The sequence below is a fragment of the Phoxinus phoxinus genome (assembly GCF_949152265.1).
Source record: "Phoxinus phoxinus genome assembly, chromosome: 20".
Lineage (NCBI taxonomy): Eukaryota > Metazoa > Chordata > Actinopteri > Cypriniformes > Leuciscidae > Phoxinus > Phoxinus phoxinus.
Window position 1 is genome coordinate 20,457,132 of NC_136895.1, and position 18,438 is coordinate 20,475,569.

An 18,438-nucleotide genomic window follows, 5' to 3' on the forward strand; every position below is an offset into this window, starting at 1 on the left:
TACTTAGGGTCATGATTAGTATTAATGAGATAGCACCCCATTAGCATTAGCGTTCTCATTTCCTGCTCTGTTAAACGTATGCACTGTGAAAAAAAACCTCAAATTCACTTTCTTTTATTCAGAAAAGAGTTATTTATCTCTTTCTGTTTCCACTTTTATTTTTCACCATTCCTCCGATTTATCTATCCACACATCCGTCCGTTGTTTCCAGCTAACTGCCAGAGACAGTCAATTTAGTCTTGGACAGATCGTTCTGATTTAAGCCGCCGACAGCCTCTATTTCCCTGTCAGTTGACTCTGTGAATAATGAGATGGACCTTTTAGCCGCGAGACAGTGTCATATAGACGCTGACTCTCGCTGGCTGTTTCCCGCGGACTTTGATCCAACATTTCCCAGAAACGGAGCGGGAGAGAATGAGGCTGAAAGGCCAGCGCCTCTGACAGCTGTAGACGGCCATTAAACCTGCGGCGGGCCGTCTAACCAGCGCTCTCAGAACAAACAGCACTTATCGACGAGCCGCAGTGGATCATGATGATGTACGGCACTCTAATGGCCAGGAGAGAGAGAGAGAGCAATGGAGTGGAAGACAAGGGAAAATTACCGCCTCAATCTGAGCCGGCACAATTCAAGTATGACAACACTCTTAGGAAGAAGGGAAGAAAAACAAGATAGATTATGGTAATATTGTGGGATTTTACTTTATGTGATTGTCAATCTTTTTGGGTTTAACATATGCACTGAACATATATGGAAGTGCACTATATAGGGAAAGTGGACGAAAATTAGTGAATTTGATCACAGCTAATGTGCACTGTGTATAAAAGAGGTTTTCAAACATGGTGCCAAAAGGGGTTAACCCAAAAAAAAGATGTATAATTTTTTTATTGCTATTTTAAAGGATGTGTATGTAATTTTTTTGACCGTAATAAAGCATAAAAATACCATAATATGTTTGCAGATATTTAAGAAACGTTACATTTACATACTCGTTTCTCTGAAAAACAATGTTACAGCCAGTTATTCTACTTTAAAAATGTGCGTTCTGTGTCAGAATGTCTGTTTTTGTTTTGGTGTGTGTGATCTCGCCCACTCCCAGTTCACCCAATAGTATTTCAACACAGCGTATTGTGATGGAAGCCAGCACACAAACTAGGTCAGAGATCGCAGATTCTACCCGATCTAAGCCTCGGCATCCATCTAAATCTCTATGAACGGGAGCATATTAAAACGTCGTCTTCCGTTGTTAATGGCGCTCACTCTTGTTGCGTGTCCTCAATCTGGCAACCCATGTGAGCAGCGAGTCTGAGGACGAGGAGGCGGGAGGAACAACTCTCTTCAATATTTAGAATTTGGACTGCAGTACCCATTTTAACCACTAGCTGTAAATATTACATACTGCACCTTTAATAAAAAGGATTTTCAAAGGGTTGCAAGTGGTTTACAAAAAAAGTCAAATTGATTAACTTTTAAAGCAACATTTTGAACAAAACGCTGAGAAAATTGTGTTTTTGTATTGAGTATCGAGTCCATCAAAGCTTCACAGTACTGTACTTCGTCCTTGGTCGATATTTCATTCAGTAACTTTGGCAGTTATAATTTATATACTGTTTAATCTTTGATGTTTTACATGTGCGTAAGCAATGCTTCTATCGCTTGTTTCTGCTTCTTCTTCGCTTGTTTTTTGTACCCGAGATTCAGTACTTTTTCAAAAGATGCGTAATAGCGCCCCCTGCCGGATTGCTGGAAAATTGTGTCAGTGGTGGGAAAATAGTTAATAAAAGGGGTTTTCAAACAGGGTGTCGCAAGGGGTTAACAACGTAGTCATTTTGCAACATTCACATTTAAATGTATTCATTTTGCAGACGCTTTTATCCAAAGCAACTTACGAATGAGGAGAACATGTGATTTATAGTAGTAATAACATTGTAAAAACACAATATAGAGGTAATATGATAGTAATATAAACTTTCAAATGTTGTCTAGAATAGTACAAGCTAGAACGAGGAGGGAATAAGAATAAGAAATAATGGAATCAGATGAAAAATATAAAATAATTTGAGTACAATATTAATTGTTTTAAATTATAATTAATAGTTTCAATCAGTTTATTTGGTAAACGTTTAGATATATATCGTATATATTTATAACATTTTACTTAGTATTTTTTATCCACTCGAATGACTAGAAAGCGGATAAAATAACAGTTAAGACGCAGTATCACTGAGAAAAAAAAACTGCAAAGGCGACAATCTGTGGATCTTTTCTCATAGATGGACGTCAAACAGGAAGTGTCCGACTGTGAGCTTTGTTGTTCTGGGGTCTCTCTGTATTATTTGTCCCGGAGCCCCTGTGCGACCAGATGCTTTTCCCAGCTTGAGCGTACGAGAGAGAAAGTGCCACAGCAGCAAACTCTGCCCTGACGTGTGAGAATAACCTGTTGTTTGGGAGTCGTGTGTGTGTGTGTGTGTGTGTGTGTGTGTGTGTGTCTAAACTCTCACAGTCTGTTTGATATAGTGGAAAGAAAAGCATCGTGTATCAGCCAGACATCTAGGAGTCATGAAGAAAGATGTCAGCAGTCGATCATACGCTCTTATTTTTGATTCCATTGATTTTATTGATTTATTTATTCAATACTGTGATTTTATTTTTATTTATTTATGATCTGCTTGTGATTTGATTTATTTGACCTTTTTTACAACATTTTTGACCCAATTTTGAAAACCCTTGAAATAGACAATTTATTTATCTAAACGGTAAAATACCATATTAAATTTTTTCTGCATAACCTAATTATTATTCATAAACCAAGCCTTCGCCATTTTGTGACGGCTATTCTTCCCCCACCTGTCGTTTTTTTAACGTAAAGGCATTTAATACAGAAACATACGACAGATTATAAATAAAAAAAACATTTATGAAAGAGATATTGGTTAAATTATTAAAGATATTGGCCTCAGAAGAGTCGGACTCGAAAGTCTGTTTGTTTTGACATTGGTGGATTGAGATTACAGACAGTATTGGGGATTACTGTTGCCGTGGATACCGATCTCGGACGGTTGGATGAACATTTGTGTTGCTCGAATATCCCGGAGTTGATGAGTTGTGGGATCTTCTTACAGTGATGACGTGATTGGATCGCTCATGTTTTCAGTCTGTTCAGTGTGAGACTGATGTTTTTAATGCTCTTAGTGGATTATGAGACTTGTTTATGAAACAAAAGACTGCTGGGGTTTGGAAAGTTGGTTGAAAGTAAGACGGAAGGACACATCTGATGTTTTGTTTCAGTTTGGAGTCAGCGAGTTGAAGTTCTGGGGTCAGTACTTTCAACAGTTCGAGGGTCAGAGATTTGGGAATTAATAGTGACATCAACTTAATAGAAAGAAAAAAGGGTAAAAATATATTATTATTATCACTAATTTGAATACATTTCACTTTTTCTAAATATATATATAATTAATATAGTTTATTATTTAATTTTAGAAACAACATGCTGTCATTTTAATATAACACTAAATATTTCAAGACATTTTTTTATTTTATTTTAACAAAATTAGTTTTTTTTTATCCCAGTTTGAAAACTCCTGACATTTAACCCTTTAATGCATTCAATCATATAAATTGTATTAAACTATTTTATATATTTTTTATATATAATCCTCTTGTGATTACTTTTTTTCATCTATTTATAATTTATTTATGATCCCCTTGGGATTTTTTACATTTATTTAATTATTTATGATCCCCTTGGGATTTTTTACATTTATTTAATTATTTATGATCCCCTTGGGATGTATTTATTCAATTATTTTATACATTATTATTTTTATTTATAATTTTTAATTGATGTTGTCCATATGATTTTATTTATTTATTATTTATTTGCCTATTTATTTATGATCCCCTTGTGATTTTATTTTTTATGTATTCATTACCTAGTTTTTAAAACTCTTTGACACGTACAATCATCCATCATGTGATCTAGATTGGGGCCAGTGATGTCAGTGATTTGGGTGTCAGTAATGAAGAAATTAGCTTCACTTTATATGAAACCAGAGATGTGATATCAAGCAGGAGATGCTGAATGCAGAGCCTGTAATTGTTCTGGTGCTGTGGTCACACACACACACACACACACACACGTTCCCTTTGAGCAGATTCAAGGCCACAGAACAACAGCGGCTTTGATCAGGCATTTGATATGCAAAGAGCAGGATGGCTTTTCTCCTGCGCCCTCTTGTTTCCTCTCGCTTCTCCTTCTCATCAAAGTGCTCTTCTCTGTTCTCTCACTCTTCTCTGTTCTCTCACTCTTCTCTGTTCTCTCACTCTTCTCTGTTCTCTCACTCTTCTCTGTTCTCTCACTCTTCTCTATTCTCTCACTCTTCTCTGTTCTCTCACTCCTCTCTGTTCTCTCACTCTTCTCTGTTCTCTCACTCTTCTCTGTTCTCTCACTCCTTTCTGTTCTCTCACTCTTCTCTGTTCTCTCACTCCTTTCTGTTCTCTCACTCTTCTCTGTTCTCTCACTCTTCTCTGTTCTCTCACTCTTCTCTGTTATCTCACTCTTCTCTGTTCTCTCACTCTTCTCTGTTCTCTCACTCTTCTCTGTTCTCTCACTCTTCTCTGTTCTCTCACTCCTTTCTGTTCTCTCACTCTTCTCTGTTCTCTCACTCCTTTCTGTTCTCTCACTCTTCTCTGTTCTCTCACTCTTCTCTGTTCTCTCACTCTTCTCTGTTATCTCACTCTTCTCTGTTCTCTCACTCTTCTCTGTTCTCTCACTCTTCTCTGTTCTCTCACTCTTCTCTGTTCTCTCACTCTTCTCTGTTCTCTCACTCTTCTCTGTTCTCTCACTCTTCTCTGTTCTCTCACTCTTCTCTGTTCTCTCACTCTTCTCTGTTCTCTCACTCTTCTCTGTTCTCTCACTCTTCTCTGTTCTCTCACTCCTCTCTGTTCTCTCACTCTTCTCTGTTCTCTCACTCTTCTCTGTTCTCTCACTCTTCTCTGTTCTCTCACTCTTCTCTGTTCTCTCACTCTTCTCTGTTCTCTCACTCTTCTCTGTTCTCTCACTCTTCTCTGTTCTCTCACTCTTCTCTGTTCTCTCACTCCTCTCTGTTCTCTCACTCTTCTCTCTTCTCTCACTCTTCTCTGTTCTCTCACTCTTCTCTGTTCTCTCACTCTTCTCTGTTCTCTCACTCTTCTCTGTTCTCTCACTCTTCTCTGTTCTCTCACTCTTCTCTGTTCTCTCACTCTTCTCTGTTCTCTCACTCTTCTCTTACTCTTCTCTGTTCTCTCACTCCTCTGTTCTCTCACTCCTCTCTGTTCTCTCACTCCTCTGTTCTCTCACTCTTCTGTTCTCTTACTCCTCTCTGTTCTCTCACTCTTCTCTGTTCTCTCACTCTTCTGTTCTCTCACTCTTCTGTTCTCTCACTCTTCTCTGTTCTCTCACTCCTCTGTTCTCTCACTCTTCTCTGTTCTCTCACTCTTCTCTGTTCTCTCACTCTTCTCTGTTCTCTCACTCTTCTCTGTTCTCTCACTCCTCTCTGTTCTCTCACTCTTCTCTGTTCTCTCACTCTTCTCTGTTCTCTCACTCTTCTCTGTTCTCTCACTCTTCTCTGTTCTCTCACTCTTCTCTGTTCTCTCACTCCTCTCTGTTCTCTCACTCTTCTCTCTTCTCTCACTCTTCTCTGTTCTCTCACTCTTCTCTGTTCTCTCACTCTTCTCTGTTCTCTCACTCCTCTCTGTTCTCTCACTCTTCTCTGTTCTCTCACTCTTCTCTGTTCTCTCACTCTTCTGTTCTCTCACTCTTCTCTGTTCTCTCACTCTTCTCTGTTCTCTCACTCTTCTCTGTCCTCTCTGTTCTCTCACTCCTCTCATTTTCTGAACTTTATTGAGCATATCTTATTTATAGAAATTGGTAAATATATAATGAGCGGGAGTATTTTTATTCTTTTTAATTGCTTTTTCCACTGTGTAAATGTAAACCGAGAGAATTCTGACTCTATATGCTAATTCATGTCTGGTATTGCTCCCTGATTCTTAATATTTAAAATGCATATGCATATTTGAGAACGCCAAAGTAAAGCATGGAATTTGCATGTCAATATGGAAGCGTTGCCATGGCAGCCGCCTCTTCTGCTGTCGTGGAGTGTTATTTCCTCAATGACGAGAGCTATAATAGATTTAGTCTTTTTTAAGCTCTAGATTGTGTGTAACTCGAGGCGTCGCTGACATATCAAAGACGAACGCCGCCGAGCCGCATCAATTTGCCATTCATTTGAAGAAATGAACTCTTCACGTTTCGTTAGCAGACAAATGCGAGTGTCAGGAGACAGAAAGCCAGCGTCTCCTAACTGAGACGTTCAGAAACGTGCGGCTGAGATCCGGTTTAATGTCGGCTCTTCCAGGGGGAAATGAAAACTGACTCCGAGCTACACCACGGTCATGGCTTTGATTCCCAGGGAATACATGAACTGATAAAACCTCGAAAAGAAAGCGCATTAGTAGTTTTGTTGTTGTTTTTGTCTTTTTAAAGTTTGGTGGAGTGATCTTGCAGGTTTCCTCAGGGTTTTGTTTAACAGACACATGGCGACGGATGAATAATGTATATCCTTTTGCCAGACTTTACACTGAAACACAAGTTCTGTTCTTTTCTTTCATTCTTTACGTATAAAGAAAGATGCTCAGTATTGCATTGTCTCTGTCCTTCCAGGAACATCTGGTTGAGTCTCATGAAATTACCCATATTTCATCCTTTTAAAAAAATCCAATGAAAGTAATATACATTATATTTAGCCTATTTTTAGGACCATCATCGTAATGGACAAAGGAAGCAGATCCAGATACCTCTGTGTGTGGGTGGCACACATCTCCAGCTTTTAAATAAAAGACAGGAGAGCTTTCTGTCAAAGAGTTATCGAGGGATTTCAAAGTATTTCGCACTTTACGTTTTCGTTCCTGAAAGTTCTTCCCCCCCCCCCTCTCTCTCTCTCTCTCTCTCTCTCTCGAATCCCTGATGAGTCACACCATCTGTGCACTTTCTCCTTCTCTCTCGCCGTCTCTCTGTGTCTCAGTGTGAGATGGAGACGGGACACTGTGTCCTCTGTGCGAGGGTGGACATGGTCTGAATGACAAGATGGTGGTGCTATTAAGTGTGGACAAAACTTTCGGTACCTCTCAAACCTAGTGCGCTGTCTACCTAAAGCATTTTAAGGCATCGTCATGCAACTGTGTTGACCAAACAAAATGTTCTAATTTAATAAAAAAACATTTGTTTAGCTAATATATGTGGTCTTAGCATGGTATAGGCCCCAAAAACATGGTATTTATCATGTAAAACATTTTTTGTCACTATTTGTATTTGCAGTACTTTTTCTTTTTACTAATTTGAGTCATCCACTTACAAAAAATATATACTTTTGATAACTTGTTACCATCAAAAAATAGTGAGACAATATTTTGGATATGATTTTAATACACTTTTATAGGCTATATATTGAAATGTGGAATTAGCATGGCATATGTCTTAGAAAGCATGGTACTACGTCTACTAATTTGTTTTTAAATCGAATTTTTTTTTTTTTAATTTTAGCCAATTTAGTGTGCTGTATATTCAGAGTATCATGAAGTTAGCTAATGAAAAAAGTGACGGATTTTGCATTAGCTTACAACATGCTAATGACAAAAAGTACTGTGGCAGTATTTCACATATTTGCCTGTTTATGTATATTTTGCTATGTGTTTTTTGTCAATTTGAGTATCATTTTGTTGCACTGTTAGCTTATTTACATGCTAACACGAACTCTATCTATGTATATGATGCTTCCCATGTAGAGCATGAATTACTTACTAGGTTCCTGTTTAGATGCTGCCTCCGAACTTGGGATCTGCCTATGGAGACAGTAGACACCAAGGCAGCAGCTCGCTAGGTTTTGGGTTTTGCGTGTGCCGCTACAGCTCTTCACACCATCATTAGCACATCCGTGAGAGCCAGACTATTTCAGAGGTGGCAAGCTCACGGCATCTTAGCGCTGCTGTTCTGAGTAGGATGTTGGGTTCACATATTCATGGCCATTTCTGTGGGTAGCATTGTGTGCGCTCGCTAGCACCACGCTAATGCTCATGTCGGATGCGTGGATGTTAGTCAGGAATTTTTAGACATGATTTCAGTGATGATTTCATGCTGAAATGTCCTGCTGATCTATGTTCAGTCCGTCATGTTGAATCTGTGATCCGTCCTCTAGCCGTTTAAACTGGTTCAACACAAGCCAAAGGCGACTTTCTCCCGCCGGCCTTCCAGACTGCTGATAAAAACTTAATAAACACTGAGAGAATTGATCTCAACAGCCGATACTCAATAATTTCGCCTAGTTTCTCAAGGAAAGATGATTAAAATTCTTAATTTAATAACGTGAATGATTAGCATATTCAAATATCAGGCAAACAACGTTGCATTTGAATATGCTAATCATTCTACAAAATTAGCATATGTTTACCAGATTAGTGAGATACGGTGTCTAAAACATGGTAATACCATGGCACATTTTGTAATGGAAAGTCTTGTAACTGTTTAGATCTCTAGGAGAAAGAAATATTATCTTGTTTTCGTTGTGTTGTCATCTTTTTTTCTTAAATGTAAGCTAATTTTGTTGTGTTGTCATTTTTTTGTCTGCTCTTTTTATATTTTGTGTGTTGTGCAGGAGAAATTAAACGTACTTAGATACATACATATCTTTCATGAGGTTTATTTAGGCTATTTTCATGAGAAGAGTTCAACATTCGTGTCCGTTAGGCCGATGTAGATCATATATTACGTGACATCCTCCACCCTTCAATGAGTGCCGCGTTTCACAGAACCTTCTAGTGATGGAGAAGATAAATACACCAGCGCCCTCTTCTGGTTAACACACTAAACTCACATGTGCACAGTTGTTTAAAGTACATATTTGTGTGATTAAAATGTAGGCTTAACAAATTGCTTTTTAGAAAATTAAAATATTTTTTTTTTTACTGAGGTTTAGGCTTTGAAAAATATTGAAACATTTTATTTAAAATCAGGAGTTTTATTACATGTATTATACACTTTTATATACATTTGTATAATTTATATACTTTTATTCTACATTTATTTTAAAGATATACTTTCTGAAAACATCTCGTTTTAAAAATGTTTACATATATTTTTAAATCTTGAAAACAACTTTTGTGATGTCTTTTCCTATTTATTAATGTATCTTTTGACAAATCGTTACATTTGTGCTTTTATGTACGATCTTACCAAAAAAAAATATTTGTTTTCATATATGAATACAATTATTTAAGCCAATGAGCGTATATAAAACTTTCAGAAATCAGAATACTAATCAGTAGATACTAAAACTAATCACAACAGTTTCATATGTAAAGCACAAAACAAATCTGAACATTTTAATGTTACAGATTTAAGGACATTCGAGATATTGATTTAAAGTTCAATTATTTTAAATTATTTACTATAAAACATGAAACTAGCACAGCTAATAGGAAGTACTAGTTTAGTTTTTTTAATACTTTAAATTGTAATAATTTTATGTATTTTTTGTTATTTGTATTCGGTTTTTATATTTATATTTCGTTTATTTTTATTTATTTACAGTTTGGTACTTTAACACTTGCCATTATATAACAAGTTTAAGGTCTTCTCATATTTAGTGCTGTCAAATCAATTAATCACGATTAATCGCATCTAACATAAAGTTTGTAAATATATAATATATGTGTGTATATTTTTACAAACTTTTATGTTAGATGCGATTATTGACAGCACTAATATTAATGTTTTATTTTATGTCAACTTTCAATGATAGAAAATTGGTTTCAATAGTTAAATATTTTTATATTTAACATACAAGACCAATGCTGCTAATAAAAAATTGGCAAATTATTCAAATTGGTGTCATTATAATTAAATATTCAAACACATAATGTCATTATTGATTAATCAGAATCAATATTTCCTTTATTGTGATCAAATTGTTTTGCTATGTTTACGTGTTGTCCACTAGATGGTAGCAAGTACTCACCAGAAGGGTTTAACGATAAAAGTTCAGATGTTTTTCTCTCTCTCTCTCTCTCTCTCTCTAGATCACGGGGGCGGTCCTGCTGGCTGTGGGATTATGGGGGAAGTTCATTTTGGGTCCGTACATCTCTCTGATCGCTGAAAACTCCACCAATGCTCCCTACGTGCTCATCGGGACCGGGACTACGATCATCGTGTTCGGGCTGTTCGGATGCTTCGCCACGTGCCGCGGGAGTCCATGGATGCTCAAACTGGTGAGAGCCCGCCGCTGGTTCAGCTTCAGGAAGCAGATTTTACACTGGCCCTAATGTGTGTCTCTCTGTCTGTAGTACGCCATGTTCCTGTCTCTGGTTTTCCTGGCAGAGCTGGTCGCTGGCATCTCGGGCTTTGTTTTCCGTCATGAGGTGAGACATGCGCACGCAGGTTCTCCAGCGGGGATCTCCATCTGTCTCGCTCTATGAGGCCTTGTACTGGTGACATCTGATGGAGTGTGTGTGTGTGTTCCCTCAGATCAAAGGCACCTTTCTGAGGACGTACAACGAAGCTGTTCAGAACTATAACACCCGGGATGAGAGAAGCATTGCGGTGGACAAAGTCCAGAGGAGTGTACGTTCAAACACTGGTTAACATCAGTTTATCTAATGGGATGTGTTCTAATGGATAACTGGGAAATACTTTTTGTTTAATAATCAGCATTAAAAACTATAGAAAGGAGATTTTATAATGACAAACTTTCCTATTGGCTGGATAAAGCTTTGACTGAACGTTTAAAATAGTATAAAGAGCTAAAGGTTATAGTCAGTCAGATAGACTGCTAGCTGATGTTCTGGGTAGTTGCTAGGGTGTTTCTAAGGTATTCCGGATAGTTGCTAGGCAGTTTTCTTGGTGGTTCCTAGGCGTTGCCATGGTGTTCTGGGTGGTTGTTAGGGTGTTGCTAAGATATTCTGAGTAGCTTTTGGGTATTTGCAAGGGAGTTCTTGGTTGATAGGGCATTGCTAGGTGTACCAAGTAGTTGCTAGGGGTTGCTAAGATATTTTCGGTGGATGTTAGGCAGTTGCTAAGGTGTTCTGGGTAGTTGCTAGGGCGATGCAAATGTATTATATTATTGCTAGGATGTTCCTAAGATATTCTGGGTAGTTTTTAGGCAGTTGCAAGAGTGTTCTAGATGTGTATGCAAGTGTTTTTTTATTTGATTACTTTATACAATTTCTGTAGCATTTCTTATTTTACTTTCTTTTTCACTGTTTACTTGTCTTCAGTACGTTTTTTTTTTTTTTTTTTTTACTTAGGCCAGTTTTATTTTTTTGTGATATTGAAAATGGTGAAAAGAAATATGAAATTTCTATTGCATCAAAAATTTTGATATCATAAAAACCTTTTTTAAATAAAAAATAATGATATTGTGATGTATATCATTATCTTGAAAAAAAAGTACTCATATTGTTAATAACAAGATTTTGGTTATATCATATCGCCCACCCCTATTACTAAGGCGTTTCTGGGATATCCTGGCTGGGTGGTTGTTAGGCAGTTGCAAGAATGTTATGGGTGGTTGCCAGGTAGTTGCTAGGGAGTTGTTAAGGTGTTACGGGTTATTGTTAGGGTGTAGCTAAGATTTTCTGGGTGGTTGTTAGGCAGATAGATCTCCTGTTGTGACCTCATGTCTGAGTTCTCTCACTGTATTTCCTGTCTTTAGTTGCGTTGTTGTGGTGTTCTGAACTACACCAGCTGGTTCTCCAGTGTGTATTACCCTGTGAATGGACTTCCTCCGAGCTGCTGCGCTAACTCCTCCGACTGCAACGCCTCAGACCTGAGAAACGCCACCATAGCGCCCACCAAAGTCTATCAGCAGGTAACACACGCACACACTCGCACAAACACACAGGGTGACTGTCTTTATTTTCATCTATTTATAAGGATTCTTTTGTTTTCAGGGCTGCTATGAGCTAGTGACGACCTTTATTGAGACTAACATGGGCATTATCGCTGGAGTAACATTTGGAATTGCATTCTCGCAGGTAGGATGGAGGCTATTTGCATCTTTTACTCACTCTATTTGTGGAGACAGGAACTTGTCAAATACTGAAAAGAAACTTTAAAATGTTGTACACTTATATTTTAATTTTAAACATTTAATTTTTTTTAAAAAATCTGATTTTTTAATATTCTACACTTTTGTTTTATATGGAAGCTTGTTTTCAACACTGAATAAAAAGGAAAAAAAAGGTAATTGCTACCTTTTTATCCCGCAAATTTTTAACTTACATCTCGCAATCAAATTTTTTATTGAGAATATTTACTTTTTTTGAGATATAAACTTGAAGAATTGAGATATAAACTTGCAATTGCAAGTTTTTTTTTCTGAGAAATTGCTGTAATTCTGAGAAATAAAAAGTTGCAATTCTGAAATATAAACTCTGAGAAATTAATTTGCTATTCTGAGAAATTCTGACAAAATAAAGTCACAATTCTGACAAAATAAAGTCGCAATTACCTCTTGTGTTTTTTGATTCCGTGGCGTAATATTCTACGCTTTTGTTTTATTTTGTTTTACTTTCTGCCTTTTTAACCTGCAAATTTTTAGTTTACATCTTGCCAGAGTTGTCAAAAAATACAGACTTCGGTACCAATTTGGTACTGAAATTTTAAAATGTGACGCTTTGAGCGCTGGTGAGCGGAATCGAAGTCGGTACTTTTTTGAAAACTTTTTTTTTCTCAGAATTGAGATATAAACTTTTATAAAGTCAGAATTCTGAGATATAAACTCACAATTCTGAGACAAAGTCGCAAATCTGAGAAATTAAGTCACAATTCCGAGAAATAAAGTCACAATATTTTTTTATTCCATGGTGGAAACAAGCTTCCATTGTTTTCCATAGCATTTTTTAAGCATTAAATGTAAATGATCTCTGACATGTATATGTAAATGACCTCTTGATTGGTCGAAACAGATAGTCCCGCCCCAAACTCATGCAATTGGTTGATTTTACTATCTTTTATTACCTTCAATTTCATCTAGACTTAAACAGGAATGTTTTTCCTCTCCCTGAGTTGCCATAATCGCATCTGAGGCGTTTGCAAGCTAATATTTACTCCAATCTGTTTTCCGTTTACCGCCGAAGCGAGTTGAACAGCTGGCTGGTGTTGTCTCACACAGGTGTAGCGCTATACGCCGTCGAAATGAGTCACTCGGTAACGCCGCGTGTGCTCACGTCTAAAAGCTGGAGCGAGAGCCGCGCTGCCATGACAACCCCGCGGTGAACGCCGACCCCGGGCTGTCTGTGTTTTCCCAGCCCTCATTTAGTAAACACACATAGACACACATGCGGGAGCCGAGCGTGTGGCGCAGCTGGGGTTTGCTAGCGAACGTGCCGTTTCAAACACAATCAGGCCCTCTGTCACTCACGCTTCCGCCTCGGGACCATTATGCAGATATCTCTCCATCCGTACTAATGGGTCCAAAGGGGCACAGAGGAACACCTCGACCCCTCTGACGCGCACACACCATGCTAATTGAACTGTAAATGTTATCTGCGAGCACACGGGCGGCCCGAATCAATGACATCTCTTAGAGACGCGGCCCCGCTAATACGTCTAATCTTGCGTAGCGCATGTGGAATTCTTTTGGCTCGGTTAAATGGGAATCAGTAAACATTCATTATGATTATAACTAGAATTTCTTGAGCGCGGAGAGAGCGAACCGTAAACCCAGCAGAGCAGCCGGCAGTAACGACTACCACAATTTAATTTAATTAGCAATTACGTTGGCAGAGGGAGCAACAAGAAAAGCTCTGGAAAACAGTTTTACCATGGTAACGGTGCATGTGTGTTTTTCAGCTGATCGGGATGCTGTTGGCCTGCTGTCTGTCACGATTCATCACTGCCAATCAGTACGAGATGGTGTAGCGGCGTGTGCACAGGTGAACTAGGAAACTCTTATATACGAAAGTTCTGATAGCACGTGAATGTAAGCATTATTTTCAGTCGAGTTTGATGTTATTTTGCTGCTAAGCTAACAGCTCAATGCTCTAATAAGCCTAAACATACAAATATTTGATATTAAATACAATATTTTCAGTACGTGTTTTCTTAGAAGGCAGCATTTTTTTTTGCATTTCTGTCATGAACAGGCAAGAATATAATATTATAATGGTTAAAAATGGTCAATTATATATATTAATTATATATAATGCAAATATTTGGTTAAATATATAATTTAAATAACAATTTAAAATGGTTAAAAATGGTCAATTATATATATATTAATTATAATTTATTTGTGTGTAAGTATATATATAATTTAAATAAATATTTAAAATGTTTAAAATTGGTAAATTATATGTATATATATTATTTATTTGTGTGTGTGTATATATATATATATATATATATATATTAAATTTTATGTTTTTTATGTTTTAAGTTTTTGTGAGGTTATTGGAAATATTTTTTTTAAAAACATTTATAATTAAAATAGATTTTCATAGGCTTGAAACAAATTTTTTTGGGGTGATTGTGGCCACTATGAGCGCTGCTGTGAAAAACTGCGCGAAGACTCTTCGAAAAGTCTTCTAGTCTGTGCGCGAAAATGTTTAAACCTCTTTTTCCCTGTTTCTACAGGCGCCGAAGACGTACGACACCTTGGAAAGGGAAAGCAACCCAAAAATGCTTGCACACTCCATTCTTTCTCATCTCTTTTTATATTATCTCTCTCTCTGCTTTTATCTTTCATTCTGTCTTTCCCGCCTTCTTTTTCCCCCCTTCCGTCATTCCTTAACTGTGCAGTTGTGCCATGATGACCAAAGCCTCTCCCTCCGAAAACGTCAACGTTAGCGAGGAAAAGGAAATGGTTTTAAGACGCACTCCTGTATTTTACTTTACTGTACAAAAACCTTGCATGCGAAAACCATCACACACTACAACTACAGTCAGCAGCGTTTCTGTAACACCACGTCCTAACCTCACGCAATCGATATCTAGCGGTGTATCAAATATGTTCAGATTAGCTGTGGTTTTGTCAATTTGCACAGAATTTTCTATTTCAGACAGACAAATGACTTAATACTTGGTTTGGACATAAACGCGACTTGAGTGATTTGTGAGTTATTTATCAAATGTTTGGTTTAGAAGACATTTTTTTCTTAGCTATCTTCCATTTTGTCAGCTTAGTTTCTGTTTGTCAAGTTGCACTTGGTAGCTCCGCCCACAGTGAAATCTCATTGGTCCAGATAGCTGTGTATGTTCTGATTGGCTATTTCGTGGCTTTGCACAGTATTTTTACTCAGTGTTCGCATAGCAATTACTTCACATTCAAATCTTCGCACACTTGGCTAGGGCATGGTGTTACTTGACCCCTAAAAAGTGACTTTAATGCAGATTTGTTAGTTACGTGCTGTTTCGGGAGGAAAAACTTTAAAAAAAAACTTTAAAAAAACACAGATGACAAGATGTTTTTGTTGTTGTTGTTGCTGTTGTAAAATCTTTGGCATAGGGGTTTATCTCAGAAATGGCTTTTTTTGTCTTTTATGATTTGGATTAAATTTTTTGCTCCACATCTCAACGCCGGGTTGAAAGTGACTCGACATAATCATGTACAGTCAAAGGTGTCAATTTTGTCTTGTGAAAGCCAAAAACAAGCAATTTTCTGCCACATACAAGTTCAAACGGAAGTGTGAACATCACAACTAGTGGTTTTACACAAGCAGATATTTCCGAGTACTAACTAAACACTCAAATTCCACAGTTTATGGATTGTAGTTACAGTTTTACACCATATCTACCTTGTGACACACTGTGTTTGCTTTTATTTTGTGGTGTTTTTCTGTAAGAATGTAATCACACAGCAGTCTCTTTCAGCATTGAGGATGTTCTTGCTTTACAGCTCAGAGAATTTTCTGTTATTTTCAAGCAGATGAATATGTGCATGAGAAATATGAGAGAATTTGAATTTTGGTATGACAAATGATATTTCTAAGGATGCTATATTGTTTAAAAAAAACTAATGTTAGACTATATATATATATGTTACTCACTATAAACAATCACAACCACACGGAGCTCCTAGAAGGGACATGGTGATGGATATATATATATAAGATAGAAGAAAAAATTGTTTAATGCTTTTACGTTCACTCGCAAAACTTTTGAGAAAATGCAAAATCATTGAAATATTATTTCCTCATCCCATATTTTTCCGCCACCATGTCCCTTTAGGGGCTCCGTACAACCAGATCACAGACAAATGGAAAAAAGTACAAAGTTAAAAAAATTGGTCACGGTAGAGTGATTATGGCAGGAGACTAGCTCTTAAAAACAGATGTCTAGTTAAACCGCTGGAGAAATTTGATTTACAGCTCTATATAAAGAGGAATAAACGCAGATTTTCTGGAGGTCTGAGTCAAAGGAATTCTAGAGTCATCACTATCATCACATGAGCCAGGCTTTAGTGACCTCTGTTGTTTATTTATTGTTTATTTATTTACTTTTGTGGTAGAAATCGCTGCAGTCTTTGGCTTTCTTTACTTTCGAATCGTTCTGTGAAGTACTGTTAACGAATTCCATATTTACGTGTGTCAATGTGCATCTGTCTTTTTCATTTTCATTTTGTGTTGCTGTTTTGTATGGTTTTCTCATTGATCATTAATTTTATTATCATACAGACTTATAAATATTATTAATCATATGTTAACAATCATTTCTGCAGCTGCCCCATGTGTTGATGGGTCATTGAGTATTAGAGTCCAGAATTCATAGTCTGAAAACACGTGATGAACTACACATCTTCAAATAGACGAGCGGAGTAATACTATACTTTGTATAATAAAAATAAAACTTTTTAAAATGCACCACCAGCTAGCATGCCAACAAAATGTACGTTGATATTGTAAACAACCGTGATCTCTATGAATAAAATGGTTCTTCGTCGTTACCAGCTTCTGTTTTGTCGTTATTGTTTGAACTGGATGGATGGATGGATTCCCATGGGATCATGTGAAAGCTTGTTTTATCACGGCTTGAAAGCAGGTTTCTTATTCCCTTCCTGACCGCTAGATGGCACCACGATGTTGTTGAAAAACGTAACGGGGACGCAAACGCAACGACAGGAGACCTCCGTGTACGGGGAAAGCCCATGCAAACATGGATCTTAGTGCAGATATTGTGTCATTTGAGGACTCTGAGATCATCAGCAGATCATATGGTGGTCCCCCAAAAAGTATTTGAACACTAATACCCAAAAACGAAAATTCAGTCATCATTTAGGTAACTTACTCACCCTCGAGTTGTTCCAAACCTGTATGAGTTTCTTTATGTTGAACACAAAATAAGATATTTTGAAGAACATGGGTAACCAAACAGTTGATGGACCACATTGACTTCCAACTTGAAGGCGAGTAGCTAAATGATGACAGAATTTTCATTTGTGGGTGAACTATCCCTTTAAGTCCCACTTGTCCGATAGTGACATTGGTGACGGAACATTCTCCACTAACCTTTGAAAACCAAGTCTCCACAACACGTTTTGTTCTCATTTTGAACAGTTTATCTTTTGTTTTATCACTTAAAACCCAAACAAACTTCATTTTGTGACGTGTCCTCTTGTAGCCTATCTTTCTGTATAATTCGTTCCCTTGATATTATTATTATTACACAAAACAATGACTGAAAAAGTGCCTTAAGTGTAGCCTAGTTATACTTTTTGGTGCCGCTGTATGTAGATCTGCATTTGATTTTTGACTTTCACCCTTTTCCCATGTGTCATTAAATATATTAGCACATATTACATAATATTTGCAAGTTCGCATTTGCATAATTCCACTGATCAGTTCAGGATTTGCATTTAGACTCCTCTGAATAACCTTAGCACGTTTTTAAACAAATAAATGAAGCATGGGCTATTTGACTGTGTATTTGTATTAAGTATAGACGGTCTATTTTGGTCTCTTTTGGTAAAAAATAGCACCTTTAATGGTTTTTATCTTTTATAAAATGCCTTTCTGATGATGTGAAGAGACAGCAATGTGATTTTTTCCCCAGATTTTTCGAAAGTTTAAGACTGTTTAGGCTACTATATTATTTTTGGCATATAAAGTAAAAATACTATTTGGCCTGTTCTATGTAAACCCTGTTTTGGATTTTTTTTTTTTTAACTCCGAAGTGAAAATAAATCGATGGAATAAACCTTTTTGGCACCACGAGTAGTAAGGTACTTTCATCAGTCCGGTAGTTCTCGTACACTCTCCTTTTCTTTCAAACTGTCGTGTCTTTGACCGTGAGCTGCAGGCTTGGCACGTTGCCGGATTCCCTTTCTTCCCTGTGATTGGCTGTTGACAGGCGCCGTCCTCCTGGATGAACTAAGCAACTGGCTTCTAATTGGACTAGACCGGCTGAG

The 18,438-nt window shown here is 37.2% G+C and overlaps 1 protein-coding gene across 3 annotated transcripts in view; it reads left to right on the top strand.

The window, feature by feature from the left end:
- The window catches only part of tspan7 (tetraspanin 7), a 33,913-nt gene extending 16,931 nt beyond the window's left edge, over window positions 1–16,982 (top strand). The window contains exons 1-8 of one of the 3 annotated variants that reach the window (XM_079594037.1): window positions 557–679; window positions 10,115–10,303; window positions 10,379–10,453; window positions 10,560–10,655; window positions 11,746–11,901; window positions 11,984–12,067; window positions 13,887–13,969; window positions 14,670–16,979. In XM_079594037.1, coding sequence (XP_079450163.1) covers window positions 677–679; window positions 10,115–10,303; window positions 10,379–10,453; window positions 10,560–10,655; window positions 11,746–11,901; window positions 11,984–12,067; window positions 13,887–13,955 — 672 coding nt within the window. In that variant the 5' untranslated portion in view covers window positions 557–676 and the 3' untranslated portion in view covers window positions 13,956–13,969; window positions 14,670–16,979. Of the gene's footprint in view, window positions 1–556; window positions 680–10,114; window positions 10,304–10,378; window positions 10,454–10,559; window positions 10,656–11,745; window positions 11,902–11,983; window positions 12,068–13,886; window positions 14,017–14,669 lie in introns of those variants that run through there. The other 2 variants (XR_013795503.1, XM_079594036.1) reach the window with 2 other exon arrangements.
- The last annotated feature ends 1,456 nt before the right edge of the window (window positions 16,983–18,438 follow it).